Source organism: Phyllobates terribilis, unplaced genomic scaffold (assembly GCF_046119375.1).
Source record: "Phyllobates terribilis strain yellow unplaced genomic scaffold, ASM4611937v1 Scaffold_1__5_contigs__length_1240528914, whole genome shotgun sequence".
NCBI lineage: Eukaryota > Metazoa > Chordata > Amphibia > Anura > Dendrobatidae > Phyllobates > Phyllobates terribilis.
In genome coordinates this window covers 855662431-855681377 of record NW_027362761.1, presented here as the reverse complement: position 1 = coordinate 855681377, position 18947 = coordinate 855662431, and the positions used below count along the sequence as shown (strand labels likewise).

Genomic DNA, 18947 nt, shown 5'->3' with positions numbered 1-18947 from the left:
TCGCTGGAGAATATAAACTAATGCACTGTAAGTTTACCTGTTTCTTGAAAATGTTTATGGTTTTTGTTGTTGCCTGTTATTAATTATGTTTCTCAGTTACCCTGCAGGGTTCTTTGGACTAACAGGCTATGGACACTGGATAACCGGAACAATTTTGTAGATAGTTGCACCTTGGTGCCTCTCTTGCGAAGACGGCCGCGGAAGAGAAAACCTGTCTGGCGTGGCCTACTTGCGGCCCAAAGTAGCTAGCTCCAGCCTTGCAGCCACGCCCAAGGCCAACGCAAGGGGTTTGCTTTGGACAGGTCCCCTACTTCGCTTAAAGCTTCACCTTGGGTGATATGGACACCCGGTTGCGGACACGCCGTGACCTTTAAAGAACTAAAGCTTCTTGTAAATATGTTATTGTATTATTGTTATACCCTTGTATTTATGTTTCTTTAAAAATGTGTTTAGTCCCGGAGTACTAAAATTTACTAGGGGGGAATGTGGCACCCCAGGGGTCTGGTTGCCACAGTAATAGAGATATTATGTCTGAGAGCAAGTGGGAGGTTTCTCTGGTCAGGAGCCCTAAGCATGCAACACGGCCCACCCAGACCTGGGAGGGGAGGAATCTGCCCTTATAAACTGGGTCTGGGGCGGGATTAGGTAGTGTAGTTCCAGACACAGGGAGAGTTACAACAGGAGCTCTGTAGGAGCAGGAGCGAGTGCCAGAGGCTGGAAGCTAGAAAGCTCGCCTTGGCTGAAGACACTAAACCCGGACACGGAGTCCGAGGCTGTGGGGACGTCCAGGTCCAGCAGCAGAATCCAACCGGCAGGGGATTCCATGTCCTCTGGCCTTAGAAACCCGAAGGCACGGTCACAAGCAAGGGACCAGCACCGCCATCGTGAAGCGGAGGCTAACGGAAGGCTCCAAGTCACCGGCCATACGGGTGAGCACCACACGGTATACTCAGGGACGTGGGCTACTTCTACCCGCATAGAGCAAGGTAGCCAGGAAAGAGTGCAGATAGTCGGGGAGGCCTACAACTCCACCTGGCCAGGGGAGATCCTGCTTGCTCACAGACTGACCAGGCCCCTACTGCTAACCAGTACTCCCGGGAGGGTCTGCGTTATACCATCAGTAAAGACCCTGAACTGCACCACACGTCTCTGTGTTTCATCGCCGCACCAGCACCATTACTATCGGGACGCTCACACCATCACTCCCATCATCTCACATTAGCTGCCCTGAGGCAATACTCGGCTGCGCAAATTACATCAGCCTCAGCGGTCTGCAGCGCAGCGGCGGTCCCCACTGACCGCAATCCACGGGTGGCGTAGTCAGACATTGTTATTACCTAAGACTGCCACTGGTTTGACCGCCCTGGGCACGGACCGGGTCACCGCCACACTGAGACTACAACCCCCAGCGATCCGGCTCCGGGTATCCCCTGCACAGCACAGGCCCAGGGGGCACGTCAGATGCAGTCTATCAGCAGTGTTTGGTGTCTCTACATAGTTTATATAAGCTTGTGTGTGTAATGTGTCGATTTGGGGATGTTTTATAAATGTTTGCATTATGAATAATATTTATGTGTGCAAGAAAGCAACACATTTTACAGTATATATTGCACTGCTGATCCACACTTCTTTTTTGTACCTTTGCTATATTTGTTACATATAATAAAATGTGGGGATGAGAGTGTGTGAGGGAAACCTTAAGGTGCTTTCACAGTTTTTAGGCACCCATTCAGCAGCTCACGTTGGGGCTTATGTCCAAACCCCCCGCAAAACGAGATTCAGACTTTTGAGATTTTTATTTAAAAAATGTAATACAATTTTAACAATTGAACTATTTAAAAGTGTTTCAGGATATACTGTATATCTTTTCTTGCTTTAAATATTTATGTCAATTGATCTTATGCAAAAGTAATTTTAATAGTGCTTGTAACTTTAAGGGTACGCTCACACAGCCGTATATTCTCCCATGCGAGAGAATCGGGCCAATTATGCTGATGTCACACGGAACAATCTTTGTCTGAGTCTGATCCGAGGGTCGTCTTACTGTGATCCGATTCTCTCGCATGACAGAATGGCAGCACAGGTGCGGAGAAGATGGAGAACGCAATTTCTTCTTCTTCTCCATTGTCTCTGTGAATGTACATTGGACTGCACTCGGAGGACATGCCGAATTGGCATAAAATAAATCGCAGATCTGCATTGTCCCATAGTATAGCATTGGGCCGATTCTGTCCAAAAAGACATTGGATAGCACTCGGCCCTGTTATACGCTAGTGTGAGCGTACCTTAAATGTGTTTTCCCATCAGACGACCCTTTTATTAAATCAGGTGCCATGGCTTTTACCTGATTACTGATCATATGTGTAAACTCGCTGTCCTCCACTTGGGTCTCTTGGTTTTTTGAGAAAATACTGGTAGACCTGTATCCTTAGTCTTGTTGCAAGGCCTGGTAAAAACTTGGACACTGGCTCATTACGTAGTTAGTTATCTCCAATAGGAGACAAAAGACAAAAAGCTTTCTTTCATGAAAGCTAATTAGTATATTTTTTTCCTATAATACTCCTGTGGTGTGTTGTGACAATTTATAATTGATATTTAGAGTGATATAATATTTCTTTAAAAAAAAAATTAGAAAGAAAACCTACGTGACCAGCTCTGGAATCGTTAAGGACATTCCTGATAATCCCTTCAAAATTATCTTCTCTTCTTTCTGAACAATTATTCCATTTGGGTTCTATAAAAAGGACAAAAATGCATAAATACCTTGAACATAGTCAGTTGTTTAGATAGTACATACAGTACACCAATGGGTGTACTGTATGTACTCAGCATGAGATACTTACACATAAACCAACTTTAATAAATATCTTATAATTCTGTGTTCTCAGAAGCAATGTGTCAAAGGATTTTTCCTCTGCATTGATATTGATAACCTATCCTTAGGATGGGTCATCAATATCAGATCAGTGAGGGTTGGTCTCTCAGCACCACTACCAATCAACTGCTTTCAGCTCTGGAAGCATCAATATCTAAATAGGGGGAGGGAGCAAAACACCATCACTCCATCACACTATTTGGTGGCTGCTCTCAAGTATCATCTCCATATCACACCCCACAAACTCTCTAAGACCAAACCCCCTGAATAAAAACAGACTCAGACCAAACTCTCTTACACAAATACAGATCCCAGACCCCATAAATGAATACTGACCAACTAGATCCTCTGAACTTGTTAAGTTGCAGATGGGTGCTGTCAATAACACAAAGGAAAGAAGGGGGACGACCAACTGAAGTTTACTTTATGTTGGTACATAACAGGGTGCGTGTGAACACACACACACACACACCCCTATATATATATATATATATATATATATATATATATATATATATATATATATATATATATATATACACACATACATATACATATATATATACACATACATATACATATATATATACACATACATATACATATATATATACACACATACATACATACATTATATATATATATATATATATATATACACACACACACTGTATACAGGGTGGGCCATTTATATGGAAATAAATTAAATGGGAATGGTTGGTGATATCAACTTCCTGTTTGTGGCACATTAGTATATGGGAGGGGGAAACTTTTCCAGATGGGTGGTGACCATGGCGGCCATTTTGAAGTCAGCCATTTTGGATCCAACTTTATTTTTTTCAAAAAAAAAAATAAAGAGACATTTCCGAGCTGTCCCGAATTGCACCAGCGACACCATGATATCGCAGCAATGTCACCTTTCAGCAGAACAGCTCCTCCATGTTTTCCAACTGTGTTTGCAATGCTATAGCTCCAATTACCCAAGACCTACAATCTTTACCCTGCAGTGCTCTCTGTAACTTCACACCCGCATTTCTACCACCAATTGTAGGGGTTCACTCTCTCAGGCAGGCATTAGGTAGAATTCACACAGACAATGTGGTTTGGTCCAAACAGGTGCAGTTTTATTGCTTTCATAAAACTCCAAGGGATTCAAAACCAATACAGCCTCTTCTGGGCACAAAGGTATCACAGCAAATAAACAGTTCATTCAGCAGGCACATATGTCAATGCAGGCTCCCCCAAACCGATGACAGTCCTTTCTCCCAAAGCAAACTTTATACACAGAAGAGGTACAGTCTTACCAGTTGCGATATTCCTTTCAGTCCGAGCTCCAGCAGTTCCAGTGCCGAACTGGGCAAAGTTCACACTGAACAGGCTGCAGCTCCCAAACATTACTCTGCAGATGCCAGAAACAGTCTGCTCAGCTTTCCTAGCTGACCAATGCAGTCTACAATCAGAGAGCGACCCGGCAGGTGCATTTAATCAAATCCTGTCTTCTGGAGCAAATGGGATACACATACACAGAAGAGGTATGATCCTACCATGTATTAGTGTATCCCAAGCTCCAACAGCTTCCAAAGCCAAACAGAAGAATTCAACTCTGGGCACAGTTCACACTGAACAGGCTGCAGGTTCCAATGGTTCTCTGCAGCTCCCACAAACAGACTGCTCAGCCTTCCTAGCTGACCAATGCAGTCTCCATTCAGAGAGAGGCCCTGGTATGTCCCTCCCTCTCAGCTACGGCTCATATTTTGGTTGGTCACTCACTATCAGCACACTCGACTCTGCTCCAACCAGCAGACCGACACACCTCTAGTGAACACAGGCCCTGGTTCTAGTAAAAAGCTATGCAGGTGCATCTAATTAAATCCTACAGAGCTAGGACTTAACCCTATCCTACCTGGCTCTGCTACATATTCCCCCCCTCTGCCCAAAGCAGAGAGCTAGGCACCATTTGCTAACCTCACCGTCATACAGGGCTTAAATTGACCTGAGCAGGTGGCTAATGCCAGGCCAATTGCTGCAAACAATTATTGGCTCCCGGCTACTGGGGAACACCATTTACACATTTGACACAGGGGTCTGCTACCTACAGATTACACGCAATGTTCAGCAGCCACAGATTACACACACAGGCTATGCTGCCTGCACATCACGCACACAGGCTCTGCTATATGCATATTATAAAGTCACTCACTGCCTACAACATGCAGTCAGTCTAGTACTGCAAGCAAACTTAAAAAGACACACAATTCTTGTACAAGTACCATACTGTTCTTCAGATCCACAGCCTGACACACAGCTCTGCTACACATGCACTGATGCTGGTCTGACTCAGTACACTACATCCTCCTTTGTAGCCAGTACACTGAAAGGAAATTCACTATATAAATCATATGACCTTGTTACCATAGCCGACTTCTGGCGGCATATTAGACTACTGGGTGCTACAACTTCAGCCCATAAGTCCCAGAATAATGGAAAATCTCAGCCAATAACAATAGCATACAACAAGTCCTTGACCACTCCCATTTGGTGGGACATGGAACCATAGGTTGTGCGTATGTCCACCTGGGCCATAGGATAGCTCTTGGTGTCTCCATTGATACACCTTAGCCTCATCCTCTTCCCAGGGACTAAGCAAATTTAGCTCTGCCTTTATAAGTTTGTAGAAATTGTATATATGCCGTTGAATTTAATATTGTTTTTTTTTTCAGGAAAAACATACCTTTCTTATGGTGATTTACAAATTAGTTTCATATTCTAGGTTTTACTATTTTATATACCTGAAATAACACAATTACTTCTCGTTCTGCAGGATCCAAGTTTTGATCAGTGGAGAAAATCCTGTAGTTTACTGTAATAAAATAAAAGTAAAGCAAGTTTACGCTAGTGTCTTGTCCAACAAAGCTGACTTCCACTGACGAATAGGAAGCTTGTTATAAAGGTTTGATCACCCATCACTGAGTCCCCCATGATTGTGAGGCTCCATTCACAAGTGTTGTTCTCTATTCTATCAGCGTACTCTCAATTTACCATATGTATGGTACAAATAGTTTAGCCGGTTTTACAATTTTATTATTAAAGAAAAATGGAATCTCGATGAAACCTGACAAACATCATCTTAAAGGGGTTGTCCATCTTTGGAGACATTTTTTTTCCTTAAATGCATGTAATTGGGGTAAAAAATTATATTTGCAGTTTGGTTTCATTAAAAATTTTGCCCCGTTCGTCTTTTACAGACTTTTTGTTTCCCTGCGCATTCAACTTTAATGAAGTCTGTGGCCATAAATCCACTAAGAGGAGCTTAGAAAAAAGACAAATTCTTCCATCATCCTAATGAGCTCATAGACAGATTCTCAGTTAATTCATTCTGCAGCAAGCATTAGACAGTACAAGACATAGCCTATAGAAAGTAAATGGTACCAATTTTTTCTAGAAACCCAATTGCAAAAAATGTTTTTTTTTAGCCCAAAGTACATAAATTTAAGTAAAAAAAATTACCCCCAAAGGTGGACGGTCCCTTTAAGTCAATAGAATCAGTCAGACGTGTTGGAGTCTGATTTCAAACAGATCTATCAAAGCTGGTACAAAAACCTTTGTCATGTGGACCCTTGTGTTATACAAGACAATACATGAAGTACAGTAAATATTTTTCACATTGAAAATTTTGAATAATATGTCAATGACTCCAATATGATCATAAATTGTTACATTACCATTTTGGTTTGGCGTATAGATGGTTTTGTCTGTTTGGATGAATATATACCCCGTGTGGGGGGAAATGAGGATGACTTTTTCTATTTCAAAGAGTTTTGGTGAACTGGCTCGGACAATGACATATTGTTTTTCATTGATGTTAGAAGAAAGGTAATCGTAAGGAATCTGAAAAATAAATGAAAAAAAAATGAAAGCAAACCTGCACCCTCACCACAGCACATTTTAACGGGTATCACTTTTTACAATATATAAAACTATTGTGTAATGCGGAGACTTAATTAAAATTGGTAAGGAGCTCCATTTGACTTTTTGAATGTAAAATTTTCTGGAATAATTAGCTGCCGCCATGTCGGGTTTGGAGAGCCCCTGATGTGCCTAAACAGTGGAAACCATCACAAGTGACACCATTTTGGCAACTAGGAAAACTAAGGGAAAAGGATGCACCACCAATATAATAAATTAGGGTGCGACATAATGTACCAATTGCAAGTAATCACAAAAGGAGAAGAAGAGATGGTACATATACAAATGTGCACACCTTCAATCCACAAATAGTATACAACGCAAATTTTATTAGACCTCACTTTAAAAACATTGAAAACATATGTATTTACTAATACCCAAAAACACACAACAAATATACAACATGAGTGAAAAAAATTCCATGATCAAAGCAGCAGAATATAATGTTTAGCGAAATAGCAATGCACACTGTATTTACTAGTGGCCCTAGTTCAAATATGGAAATAACATATAAACCCATGTCCAACTCTATATAAATAAAAGGAAGAAAGGGGGGACTTTTGTTGGAGTGGTTCTCCCAACAAAATCAATAATTGGATGGCACCTAGGATATGGCGTGCAAAGCCAACCCACTCACAAATCAATATCATACACAATCTGTCATAAAACATCACGGCAGGGCTCGGAAGGGAAGGAGCGCCATTTGACTTTTGGAATGTAAAATTAGCTTGAATAATTAGTGGACGCCATGTTGCGCTTGGAGAGCCCCTGATGTGCCTAAACAAAGGAAACCCCCCACAAGTGACACCATTTTGGAAACTAGACCCCTCAGGGAATTTATCTAGATGTGTGGTGAGCACCTTGAACCCCCAGATGCTTCACAGAAGTTTATAACGCTGATCCGTGAAAATAAAAGAATCAAATTTTTCCCACAAAAAATGTTATTTTAGCCCCAATACTTTTATTTTCTCAAGAGTAACAGGAGAAATTGCACCATACAATTTGTTATGCAATTTTTCCTGAGTACGCTGATACCCCATATGTGGGGGAAAACTACTGTTTTAGTGCACGGCAGGGCTCAGAAAGAAAGGAGTGACGTTTTGGAACGCAGACTTTGATGGAATAGTCTGAGGGTATCATGTCACGTTTGGAAAGCCCCTAATTTTCCTAAGCAGTGGAAACCCCCGAAAAGTGACCCCATTTTGGAAACTAGACCCCTCAAGGAATTTATCTAACATGTGGTGAGCACGTTGAACACCTAGGTGCTTCACAGAATTTTACAACTTTGATCTGTGAAAATGAAAAAAAAATATTTTTCCCACAAAAATGTTGATTTAGCCCCAATTTTTTTCATTTTCACAAGGATAGCAGGAGAAAATGTTCAATGTCTCCTGAGTACACGGATGCCCCATATGTGGTCGAAAACTACTTTTGAGGCACAGTGCAAAGCTCAGAAGGGAAGAAGCGCCATATTGGAGTTCAGATTTTGCTGGAATGGTTTGAGGGGCCATGTCACATTGGTAGAGCCCCTAAGGTGCCAGAATAACACAACCCCCCCCATATGTAACCTCATTTTACAAACTACACCCGCCAATGAATTAATCTAGGGGTGCAATGATCATATTGACACCACATGTGTTTCAGAGTTTTATACTATTGGGCGGTGAAGAAAGTTTTTAATTTTTCTAAGGGCTAATAGGAGAAATTTTTATAACAAAATGAGGTCCATTTTTTCCTGAGTATGCCAATACCCTACATGTAATCGGGAAATACTTTTCAGGTACAGTGCAAAGCTCAGAAGAGAAAGAGCACCATATTATAGTGCAGATTCTACTGTTATGGTTTGCGGGTGCCATGACCCACTGGGAGAGCCCCTAAAGTGCCAGAACATCAGAACCCCCCATAAGTGACCCCATATTACAAACAACACATCTCAACAAATCCATTTTGGTCGTGCAGTGATCATATGGCCACTACGGCTGCGTTGCAGAATTTTATACCATTGGGCAGTAAAAATAAAATAATTACATTTTTACCACCAAAATTTGGTTTTAGCCCTAGATTTTACATTTTCACACTGGGAAATGGGTAAAAATGGCACTAAAATTTGTTCCACAATTTCTGCTGAATTTGGCAATACCCCATATGTGGCTGTACAGTACTGCTTAGCCACAAGGCGAGACTCGGGAGGGATGCAGCTCTATTTACCTCCTGAAGTGGAGATTTTCCTAGAATAGTTTGCGGACTCCATACACAGCCCCTAAGTGCTAGAAGAGCAGAAAAAGCCCAAGTGACCCCATTTTGGAAATTATGCCCCTTTGGGAATTTATCTACAGGTGTAGTGACAATTTTGACTTTATGGGTGTTTTCCAGAAACAAGCAGAAGTGGATGTTGCTGAGTGAAAATTGCAAGCTACCGTTGTAGTGACCAGTACGTTGTAGTGCACAGCTCATGCTTCTGGAGACACGCACCCATAAATTAAGCGAGCTCTCATCACTACAGAAATGCCAAACATGTGGACGCCAATTGCGGTTTAGGCACACTGGGGCTCAGAAGGGAGGGGGGCATTTAGATTTGGGAATTCTGAATAGGTTGGATTTCTTTTGGGGGGCGATGAGCCATAGTGCTTTTCTTTTTTTCAGAGACTTTGTACTACCAGTAACGTAGAAGCCCCTATATTTCCGTTAACAGATGATGGACCTGAGTGGGGTTTTTTTTCTTTTGGATTAAGTTGAATCTTTTGTTTGGAACATTTTATATAACATTTGGGATCACATTTATCCTGCGCTCTATGCTGAGCACTTATATCGGTGTTTACATCTAAATCTCCGAGTGACGTGATTCAGATTAACCCCCGAGGGAGCCACTCATTATAATGAGGCAGCAGAGTTATTCTGGACTCCAAGGTAAATAAACAAAAAAGCAGCCTCACTGTGTCCTATTTATATGACTCAGTCCGTCTTACAATGTTCTGGGTCTCCAACCAGTAGCCGTGACTTACGGCTTCACATAAGAAAATAATTTTGGTGAGTCCCAAAAATAATTAAAATCCTCAATTTATTACAAAATAATTTAAAAGATCATACAGGTTGGGAATACATCTAAACGCATTTCTGGCAAAAAGCCCTTATTCTCAGTGAATAAGGGCTTTTTGCCAGAAACGCGTTGAGATGTATTCCCAACCTCTATGATCTTTTAAATTATTTTGTAATAAATTGAGGATTTTAATTATTTTTGGGACTAACCAAAATTATTTTATTATTCTGGACTCCGTCTGGCCTCTGTTCAGCGTTGTCCTCCTTTTCAGAAGTGCACAAAAGACAGACAAAAAAGACAGACACCTAAAAAGACAGACACCACCAGATCATAGGCCAGGTGGTGTCCACAGTGCCTCCATCTACATCATTGGTTCCTTCTGAATCAAGTATTTCAGAGATTTACACGGAACTGAAACCCCAGTGTAAGCACAGAGTGCATTGTAAATGTGCGCCGAACCTTATTGCGATCTTTGGGAGGCAGAATGAACAAATCAACAGTAGATCAAGAATTGGTCTTATTTATTTTTTACGACGTTCCTCATGCGCCGTAATTAGACGACTTTATTCTTTGAGTCGGTGCTATTGACTCGCCCCCTGGGAATCGGGCTTCTATGCGATGCTGGGGGTAGTAGTGGCAACCCGATCCCGTGGCTCAGGGTGGTCAGACCAAATTGTGGCAGTCTATTTATCAGTGTTTTGAAGGTCCGACTACGCCACCTGTGGATTGCGGTCAGGCATGACCGCCGCTGCAAGGCAGACCGCTAAGGCTGGTGTTGGTGTGCAGTATAGGGATAGGATAACTCCCCACGGGAAGAGTGTAGCCTCAGGGCAGTGTAGGTGAATGCTGGGGGTGATAGTGCAGCCGCAATAGTAAGGGTTCAGAGTCCGCTTCAAACAGTCCAGGGTCTTTATTGCAGATGTTATTACTGACCCGACAGGAGTACCGGTTAGGAGTGGGCCTGGGTATCTGAGAGCATTCGGGCGAGCCCCACTGGTCAGGGTGAGTGTGTAGGCCTACTGTTCTCTCTATGCTCTTTCTGACTATACCCCTCTTCGTGGTGTAATAGCCCACGTCCCTGAGCTGACCGTGTACTTTGCCTGTATGGCTTGCGACTCAGGCCTTAGGTACCTTTTGCTTTCTCCTGCTGTACTGGTCCCTCTGTGTGGCGGAGCCTCCAGGCTTCTTAGGCCAAGGGACCTGAAATCCCTCGCGGGTTGGTTCTCTGCTGCTGGGCTTGCAACCCTGACAGCCTCGGACCCCAATGTCCGGTGGTGTAGTTCTCTCAGCCAGGACCGGCTCTCGTCGCCTCTGTCCCTGGCTTGCAGCTTCTCTTCTGCCTCACGGACTCCTCGGCTACAGCTGAACTGTCCCTCCTTCTCTGGGACCAGTCTCAGTCCTGAGCTAGGTCGTCCAGTTCTCTCTAACCCTGCCCTCAGTTCCAGCTTTTATAGGGGCAGCCAGCTCCCCCTACTGGCCTGGGACAGGAGGGGCTGTATGCTAATTGTCCTTGACCAGGGAACCTCCCTCCTGCTCTCAGACACAGCCTTTAATATTTGTGGCATCCAGGCCTGGGGTGACACACTATTACAGTGATACCAGATTTATATCAGGTTTTTATGTTTGACTGCTGTCACACTGAAAGACTTTTTTTTGCAAAAATTAGTTTTTGCATCGCCATATTTTGAGAGCTATAATTTTTCCATATTTCGGCCGACAGAATCATGTGAAGGCTTGTTTTTTGCAGGACAACTTGACGTTTTTATTGGTACCATTTTTGGGCACATGACATTTTTTGATCGCTTTGTATTCTAGCACTTAGGGGCTCTGTATATGGAGTCCGCAAACTATTCTAGGAAAATCTCTGCTCCAGGAGGCAAATAGTGCTCCGTCCCTCCCGAGTCTCGCCTTGTGGCTAAGTAGTACTGTACAGCCACATATGGGGTATTGCCACATTATAATTTACACAAGAGGTGTAAGTTACACCAGAAATTAAGTAACATTTTTAGTGGAGGCACACAGCTGTTGTAAGATGCACCTCTAAATAATTTAGGCACATCTTACTCCAGTCCTCCCTTCCTTAAAACTAAATTATAAAATGCCAATCTTAAAGGGAACCTGTCAGCAGATTTTACTAGTCTCAACTGATCTATTCTGTATTAGGTCGCTGTAATGGAGATGAATTCCATACCTTTGTTTTTTCAATCCTTTATTCCATTCTTGGGTAAAGGGCTTCCAATTTTTATGTAGATGAGCTGCAAGTGCAGAGGCCTTGGCCCTGCACCTGCAGTTCTTCAGCCTTTCTTTCCCTGCTCACTGCTGTCTCCCAGTTGCTGAATGACAGGTCACTGTTTTCTGAGTGACCTGCCTCCCCTGCTGAAGATGTTGTGAAGGCGCCATCAATCCGTGGAGTGGCATATAGTCCGACTTTTAAATCACCACCAGAACTTGACTGCACAGGTGCCACTCCAGGGAATGATGATGCCTATGCGAGATCTCTGGTGGGGGAGGCAGGTCACTCAAACAAGAGTGACTTGTCATTCAGTGAGAAAGTGGGGAAAGAGGGAGAAAGGATGGAGAGCTGTAAATGCAGCCCCCTGCACTTGCTGTTTATTTATATAAGATCCAGGATGAATCTGCATTACAGAGACCTAACACAGATTAGATCAGTTGTGGGTGATGAAGCCTGCTGATTAGTGATGAGCGAGTGTGTTCTGTTAACCCTTTCGGCGAGCATGCTCGGGTGCTCTCCGAGTATTTGCGGCGTGCTCGAATGTTAAGTTTGAGTCACTGTGTGCGCATGATTTGCGACTGTTTGACAGCTTTAATACATGTGAGGAATGCTTAACAAACAGGCATTCCTCCCATGTATTAAAGCTGTCAAACAGTCGCAAATCATGCACATGGAGTGACTCAAACATAACAAGCGAGCACACCGAAGATACTCGGAAAACGCCGAGCATGCTCGTAAATCTCGAGTAACGAGCATGCTTGCTCATCACTACTGCTGACAGGTTCCCTTTAATGAATCAGGCTATAAAATCAATATATGCTTTGTAGTAGTACTTCAGCTTGGTACATACGGACAATATAGCACTAGAAACATAACAGTGATACAATCTGGGTTTATATGAAACCTCTAAAATAAGAAAAGGACATAGTGGAAAAAAAGGGTATCCTAAAGATAGAAGATATAAAATATGTATAAAAAGAAAGGGGTCTCCAAAATTATGAATACACCAATGGGATACAGTGCGTACGGAAAGTATTCAGACCCCTTTAAATTTTTCACTCTTTGTTTAATTGCAGCCATTTGGTAAATTCTAAAAAGTTCATTTTTTTTTTCTCATTAACCCTAGAACGCATACCTGGGGCCTCGCAGGCCCGCCCTGTTAATTGTTTTCTATTTTCTGCAAGATTTCTTTAGTTAGAATTTTGAAACTCTAGGTATTCCTCAGGTATATAGTTGTTTGTCATTTCCAGTTGTTCATTTATTTTTATGTTACAGGCATTTTCGGTATAACAACTCTTTTTTGAAAATACCCATTTTTATGGTCATGCGTTTTAGGGTTAAAGTACACTCTGCACCCCATCTTGACTGGAAAAAAAAAAAAAATGTAGAAATTTTTGCAAATTTATTAAAAAAGAAAAACTGAAATATCACATGGTCATAAGTATTCAGACCCTTTGCTCAGTATTGAGTAGAAGCACCATTTTGAGCTAGTACAGCCATAAGTCTTCTTGAGAATGATGCAACAAGTTTTTCACACCTGGATTTGGGGATCCTCTGCCACTCTTCCTTGCAGATCCTCTCCAGTTCCGTCAGGTTGGATGGTGAACGTTGGTGGACAGCCATTTTCAGGTCTCTCCAGAGATGCTCAATTGGGTTTAGGTCAGGGCTCTGGCTGGGCCAGTCAAGAATGGTCACAGAGTTGTTCTGAAGCCACTCCTTTGTTATTTTAGATGTGTGCTTAGGGTCATTGTCTTGTTGGAAGGTGAACCTTCGGCCAAGTCTGAGGTCCAGAGCACTCTGAAGAGGTTTTCATCCAGGATATCTCTGTACTTGGCTGCAATCATGTTTCCTTCAATTGCAACCAGTTGTCCTGTCCCTGCAGCTGAAAAACACCCCCATAGCATGATGCTGCCACCACCACGTTTCACTGTTGGGATTGTATTGGGCAGGTGATGAGTAGTGCCTGGATTTCTCCACACATACCGCTTAGAATTTTCAACAAAAAGTTCTATCTTCGTCTCATCAGACCAGAGAATCTTATTTCTCATAGTCTGAGAGTCCTTCATGTGTTTTTGAGCAAACTCTATGTGGGCTTTCATATGTCTTTCACTGAGGAGAGGCTTCCGTCCGGCCACTCTGCCATAATGGCCCGACTAGTGGAGGGCTGCAGTGATAGTTGACTTTGTGGAACTTTCTCCCATCTCCCTACTGAATCTCTGGAGCTCAGCCACAGTGATCTTGGGGTTCTTCTTTACCTCTCTCTCCAAGGCTCTTCTCCCACTATTGCTCAGTTTGGCTGGACGGCCAGGTCTAGGAAGACTTCCAGTAGTCCCAAACGTCTTCCATTTAAGGATTATGGACGCCAATCTGCTCTTAGGAACCTTGAGTAATGCAGAAATTCTTTTGTAACCTTGGCCAGATCTGTGCCTTGCCACAATTCTGTCTCTGAGCTCCTTGGGCAGTTCCTTTGAGCTCATGATTCTCATTTGGTCTGACATGCACTGTGAGCTGTGAGGTCTTATATAGACAAATCAAGTCCTATCAGTTTAATTAAACACAGCTGGACTCTAATGAAGGAGTAGAACCATCTCAAGGAGGATCACAAGGAAATGGACAGCATGTGACTTAAATATGAATGTCTGAGCAAAGGGTCTGAATACTTATGGCCATGTGATATTTCAGTTTTTCTTTTTTAATAAATTTGCAAAAATATCTACATTTCTGTTTTTTTCAGTCAAGATGGGGTGCAGAGTGTACTTTAATGAGAAAAAAAAATGAACTTTTTAGAATTTACCAAATGGCTGCAATTAAACAAAGAGTGAAAAATTTATGTTTGTAAAAAATTCCAGAATGGGGTGTGTGAGCTTATATATTCAGACCTTACGTATCCAGTACTTCAATTTCCCAAACAGTGAACAGATCCATTACAGTACCCTGCATTCTTCATCACCCCTATTTATTAAAGGGAATCTGTCACCATTTTTTTTGCTACCCAATCTGAGAGCAGCATGATGTACAGACATAGACTCTGATTCCAGCGATGTATCACTTACTGGGCTGTTTCCTGTCATTTTTATAAAATCACAGTTTTGTCTGCTGCAGATCTACCAGATCTCTGAATACTGAACTCTGTATAACCCCGCCCTCACCACTGATTGGCAGCTTCCTGTCCACATGCAGCATACAGTGTACACAGCTGCCAATCAGTGATGGGGGTGAGGTCATACAGAGCTCATGAATATGGAGGACTACATGGAGGCAGGCTTACTAGTCCTTTAGTGATAATCTGCTGATAAAATAGTGATTTTATCAAAACTACAGCTATCAGTCCAGTAAGTGAAACATCGCTGTCTCCACATTATGCTGCTGTCAGTTTAGGTAGCAAAAACCTGCTGACAGATTCCTTTTAACACAATTCCAAATAATATAGTTTTATTAGTTTATTTTCTCTTTTAGAAAACTCATTTTTAAAAGGAGGCTACTCTAGACCACTGAATGCCTACCCAGCCTGTCAGCACAGTGAAGCAGACATGGTGTTCATGCTTTTCTCTCAAAGCTAGAAGTAAAAATCTAGATGCAAAAAAAGTAATTAAAAAGAAATAAAATATTTGCCATACTTTGATGTTTGCTGTTGCCAGATAATTGTTGGTCAGGTTTAGGTTAGTGAATGTCTCATGAAGCCTTTTATTATCATTAGGAAAATTGTTCACCAGGATGTTCACTTGCAAATTTGTAGATGTACATTCATGACACTGGACGATAATTTTCTCATCATTTCCAGTATGTAGGATATTGGGAGCAAGCAATACAAAGCTGAAAAACAAAAAGGTAGTCATGATAGTTGACAGGTAATTTAATAGACAAGATCTCTGCCATGGCCTCATACAATGCTGCTCACCATTATTGGCACCTCTTCATTTTTTTCATAATAGCTAGAGAAAAAAATATAAATATTTTTTTATTTTTTATTTTTTTATTTTTAATGCACGTATTCGCTGGACACGGATTCAAAATGTCTCTGAGAGCTGTACAATTTCTTCAGAAATAAATGGAAATGTACCAAAGTTATATCTTCAGGATTTTTTAATTAGTGGTCCAAAGTAATACAACAATAAAACATTGTTTTTCAACTTCAATGTTGCAATTTCAAAGAATAAACAGCATGTGCAGCAATAAAGGCACTCCTAATTAATACTTGGTTGCACACCCTTTAGCATTGCTGACAGCCTCCAAACGTTCCTTGCAGTCATCTATAAGCTTCTTGCACTTCTCAGCTGGAATTTTCTTCCACTCTTCCTTTGCAGTTTGTTCAAGCTATTGAATGTTTGCAGAGTTCTTTTTCCCAATGGCAGATTTCAGCTAACCCCAAAGATTTTCAATGGGATGGAGGTCAGGACTCATTGCTAGCCATTTTAAAACAGTCCATTTTTTCTTTTTTCAACCATTCCTATGTACTTTTGGATGTGTGCTTTGGGTCATTGTCTTGCTGGAGGACCCTTGATCTTCGACTCAAACCAAGTGTTTTACACTGGGTAGGACATTTCGCTCTAAAATCTCTTGATAATCCTCTGATTCCATTATTCCTCTGATACGGTCAAGGTCTCCAGTACCAGATGCAGCAAAGCAACCCCAGAGCATTATGGATCCTCCACTATGCTTAACTGTTTGTAAGGTGTTCTTTTCCTCATAAGCTTCATTGTGCCGTCTGTAAACAATCTGTTGCTTTGCATTGCCAAAAAGCTCTATTTTTGTTTCATCTGTCCACAGAACATTTTCCCAGAAGGATTATGGTTTGTAAAAGTACTCTTTGGCAAAGACCAGTCGTTCCTTTTTATGTTTTTTCTTCAGAAATGATTTCTTCCTTGGCCTTCGCCCATAAAGCTCTGCTTAGTTTAATGTGCGGCATATGGTACTTGTTGAAACTATGACCTCAGACTGTTATAGGTTGGCCTTCACGTCTTTGGATGTTTGACATGGTGGTTTTTTAACCATTTGCACCAACCTTCGAAGACATCTCTTGTCAATTTTCCTCTTTCCCCCACATCCAGGGAGGTTCTTGATGGTACCATGCTTGGCAAACTTCTTAATAACATTGCGAACTGTTGAAACTCGGATACCAAGATCTTTGGAGATGGCCTTATACCCTTTGGAAGTCAGGTATTTGCTAATAATAGCAGTTCTGATATCCTCAAACAGCTCCTTTGTCTTCACCATTGTGACAAAGGAACAGGGCCTACCATGTGACTTTTTAAAACACTGAAGTCATCATTTATTAGCCAATTCATGTCACAAGGGCACCGACAATTAATCATTAATGTAAAGGATGCCAATACCAGTGACATAGCAAGCTTTAGGTTTTTCTATTTTTCCCTCCCATTGTTTTTTTTTTTTAATTATTGTTTATCATTTGCTCTTTTGTATTTAACATGAGGGCTCTATACAAAAAAACGGTTTCACTTGATTCATTTTTTTTCAGGAGATATTCCACATTATGTACTTGAACTTCATGGGTGCCAATAACGATGAGCAGGACTATAGATACATACCTTTGCACATTGCCCCTGTGCAGGATTTGTGTCTGGGCCCCCCACCATCAAACCCCACTCATGTAAACATAAGCACATTTACATGTATATTCACATTAAGCACAATACAATAAAAATTACACATTACATACACATTACATACGCAAGAACATAGTAAACGCATGCACAAAAAAATATATAAAATATACACATGCACAATGACAATATTGTGATCCACTCGTTCGCATCACTAAATTATTTTTTTGATTTATTCATTCATAGTTGTAACAGCCATATCTTTCATTTAAGTAAGTTCCACTATATAAAAACGACCTGTAATTCTGTCATTTTGCCAAACAGGTATATAAAAGTGTTACAATAATATTAAAGAGAACCTGTCATCAGGATTTTATACCTCAAACAAATGACATGTCTATTAAGGCGCTTTAATGCTGATTAAATCCTTACCTTTCTTGTAGAAATCCATTTTTCTGTTTTAGAGTAATCCATATTTGATATTGTATGCTAACGAGGTGCAAGTGCACTTCCAGCTCTCCTGCTTTACTGCCCTTTCCCCGCCTGCTCCTGCCTTCTATCTGTGACTGACAGGTCACTGAAATATGAGTGACCTAGAGACAGGAGTCAGGCAGCAGGAATAGAGAGAGGCAGGAGACAGCCTGCACACTATTTTCTGATCACCGTTAATATACTGTTATCTGTTTACTGTATTGTACAGGTTGTTAAGATTACAGCGATGCAAATGTTATTTCCAGGTTTGTGATGTTTATATTTAAAAAGTGTATTAAAATATGATTATTACTATATTACAGGTATATAGAGATGTACTGCTATATAGAGAGACATAGCTCTATGTACCAGTACAATGTGCCTGTAATGAAGAATACTCTTAACTAGTAAGACCGAAAAAAAATCTACTTTTCTTAGAGGTGGAGCCTGTGGATTACTCTTTATGGTGTTTTCTGTTATTTTTATGTTAGGCTTTTACTAACTGATATATTTTTATATTTCTTTATTTTTAATGGTGTACGGAGGGTTATTGGAATGTTTTTGTAAATATTAAAAAACTTTATTTTTAATTTCTTTTTTTAGTGCTTTTGGGGACTTGAACTTGCGATTGTCTGATACTCCAGTATTGCATATATAGACAAAAATTATGTTCTCCTATAAAGCCTGGCTACAGGCTGAGTTTCACAGGAGGACAAAAATGGCACCCATGGAGGCCCTACTCTGCTCTGACAACCCATTGTAGATGTTACCTGCAGTCCTATTTAATACTATAGACACCATTTG

At 41.3% G+C, this 18947-nt stretch overlaps 1 protein-coding gene across 2 annotated transcripts in view; it reads right to left on the bottom strand.

Annotated features, from left to right (window-relative positions):
• The window catches only part of LOC141153639 (venom factor-like), a 302324-nt gene that overhangs the window by 261860 nt on the left and 21517 nt on the right, over nt 1-18947 (bottom strand). For both annotated transcript variants that reach the window (XM_073638632.1, XM_073638641.1), the window contains exons 2-5: nt 15729-15924; nt 6598-6763; nt 5665-5735; nt 2646-2734 (exon numbers count right to left, since the gene is read on the bottom strand). In XM_073638632.1, the coding sequence (XP_073494733.1) occupies nt 2646-2734; nt 5665-5735; nt 6598-6763; nt 15729-15924 (522 nt within the window). The remainder of the gene's footprint in view (nt 1-2645; nt 2735-5664; nt 5736-6597; nt 6764-15728; nt 15925-18947) is intronic.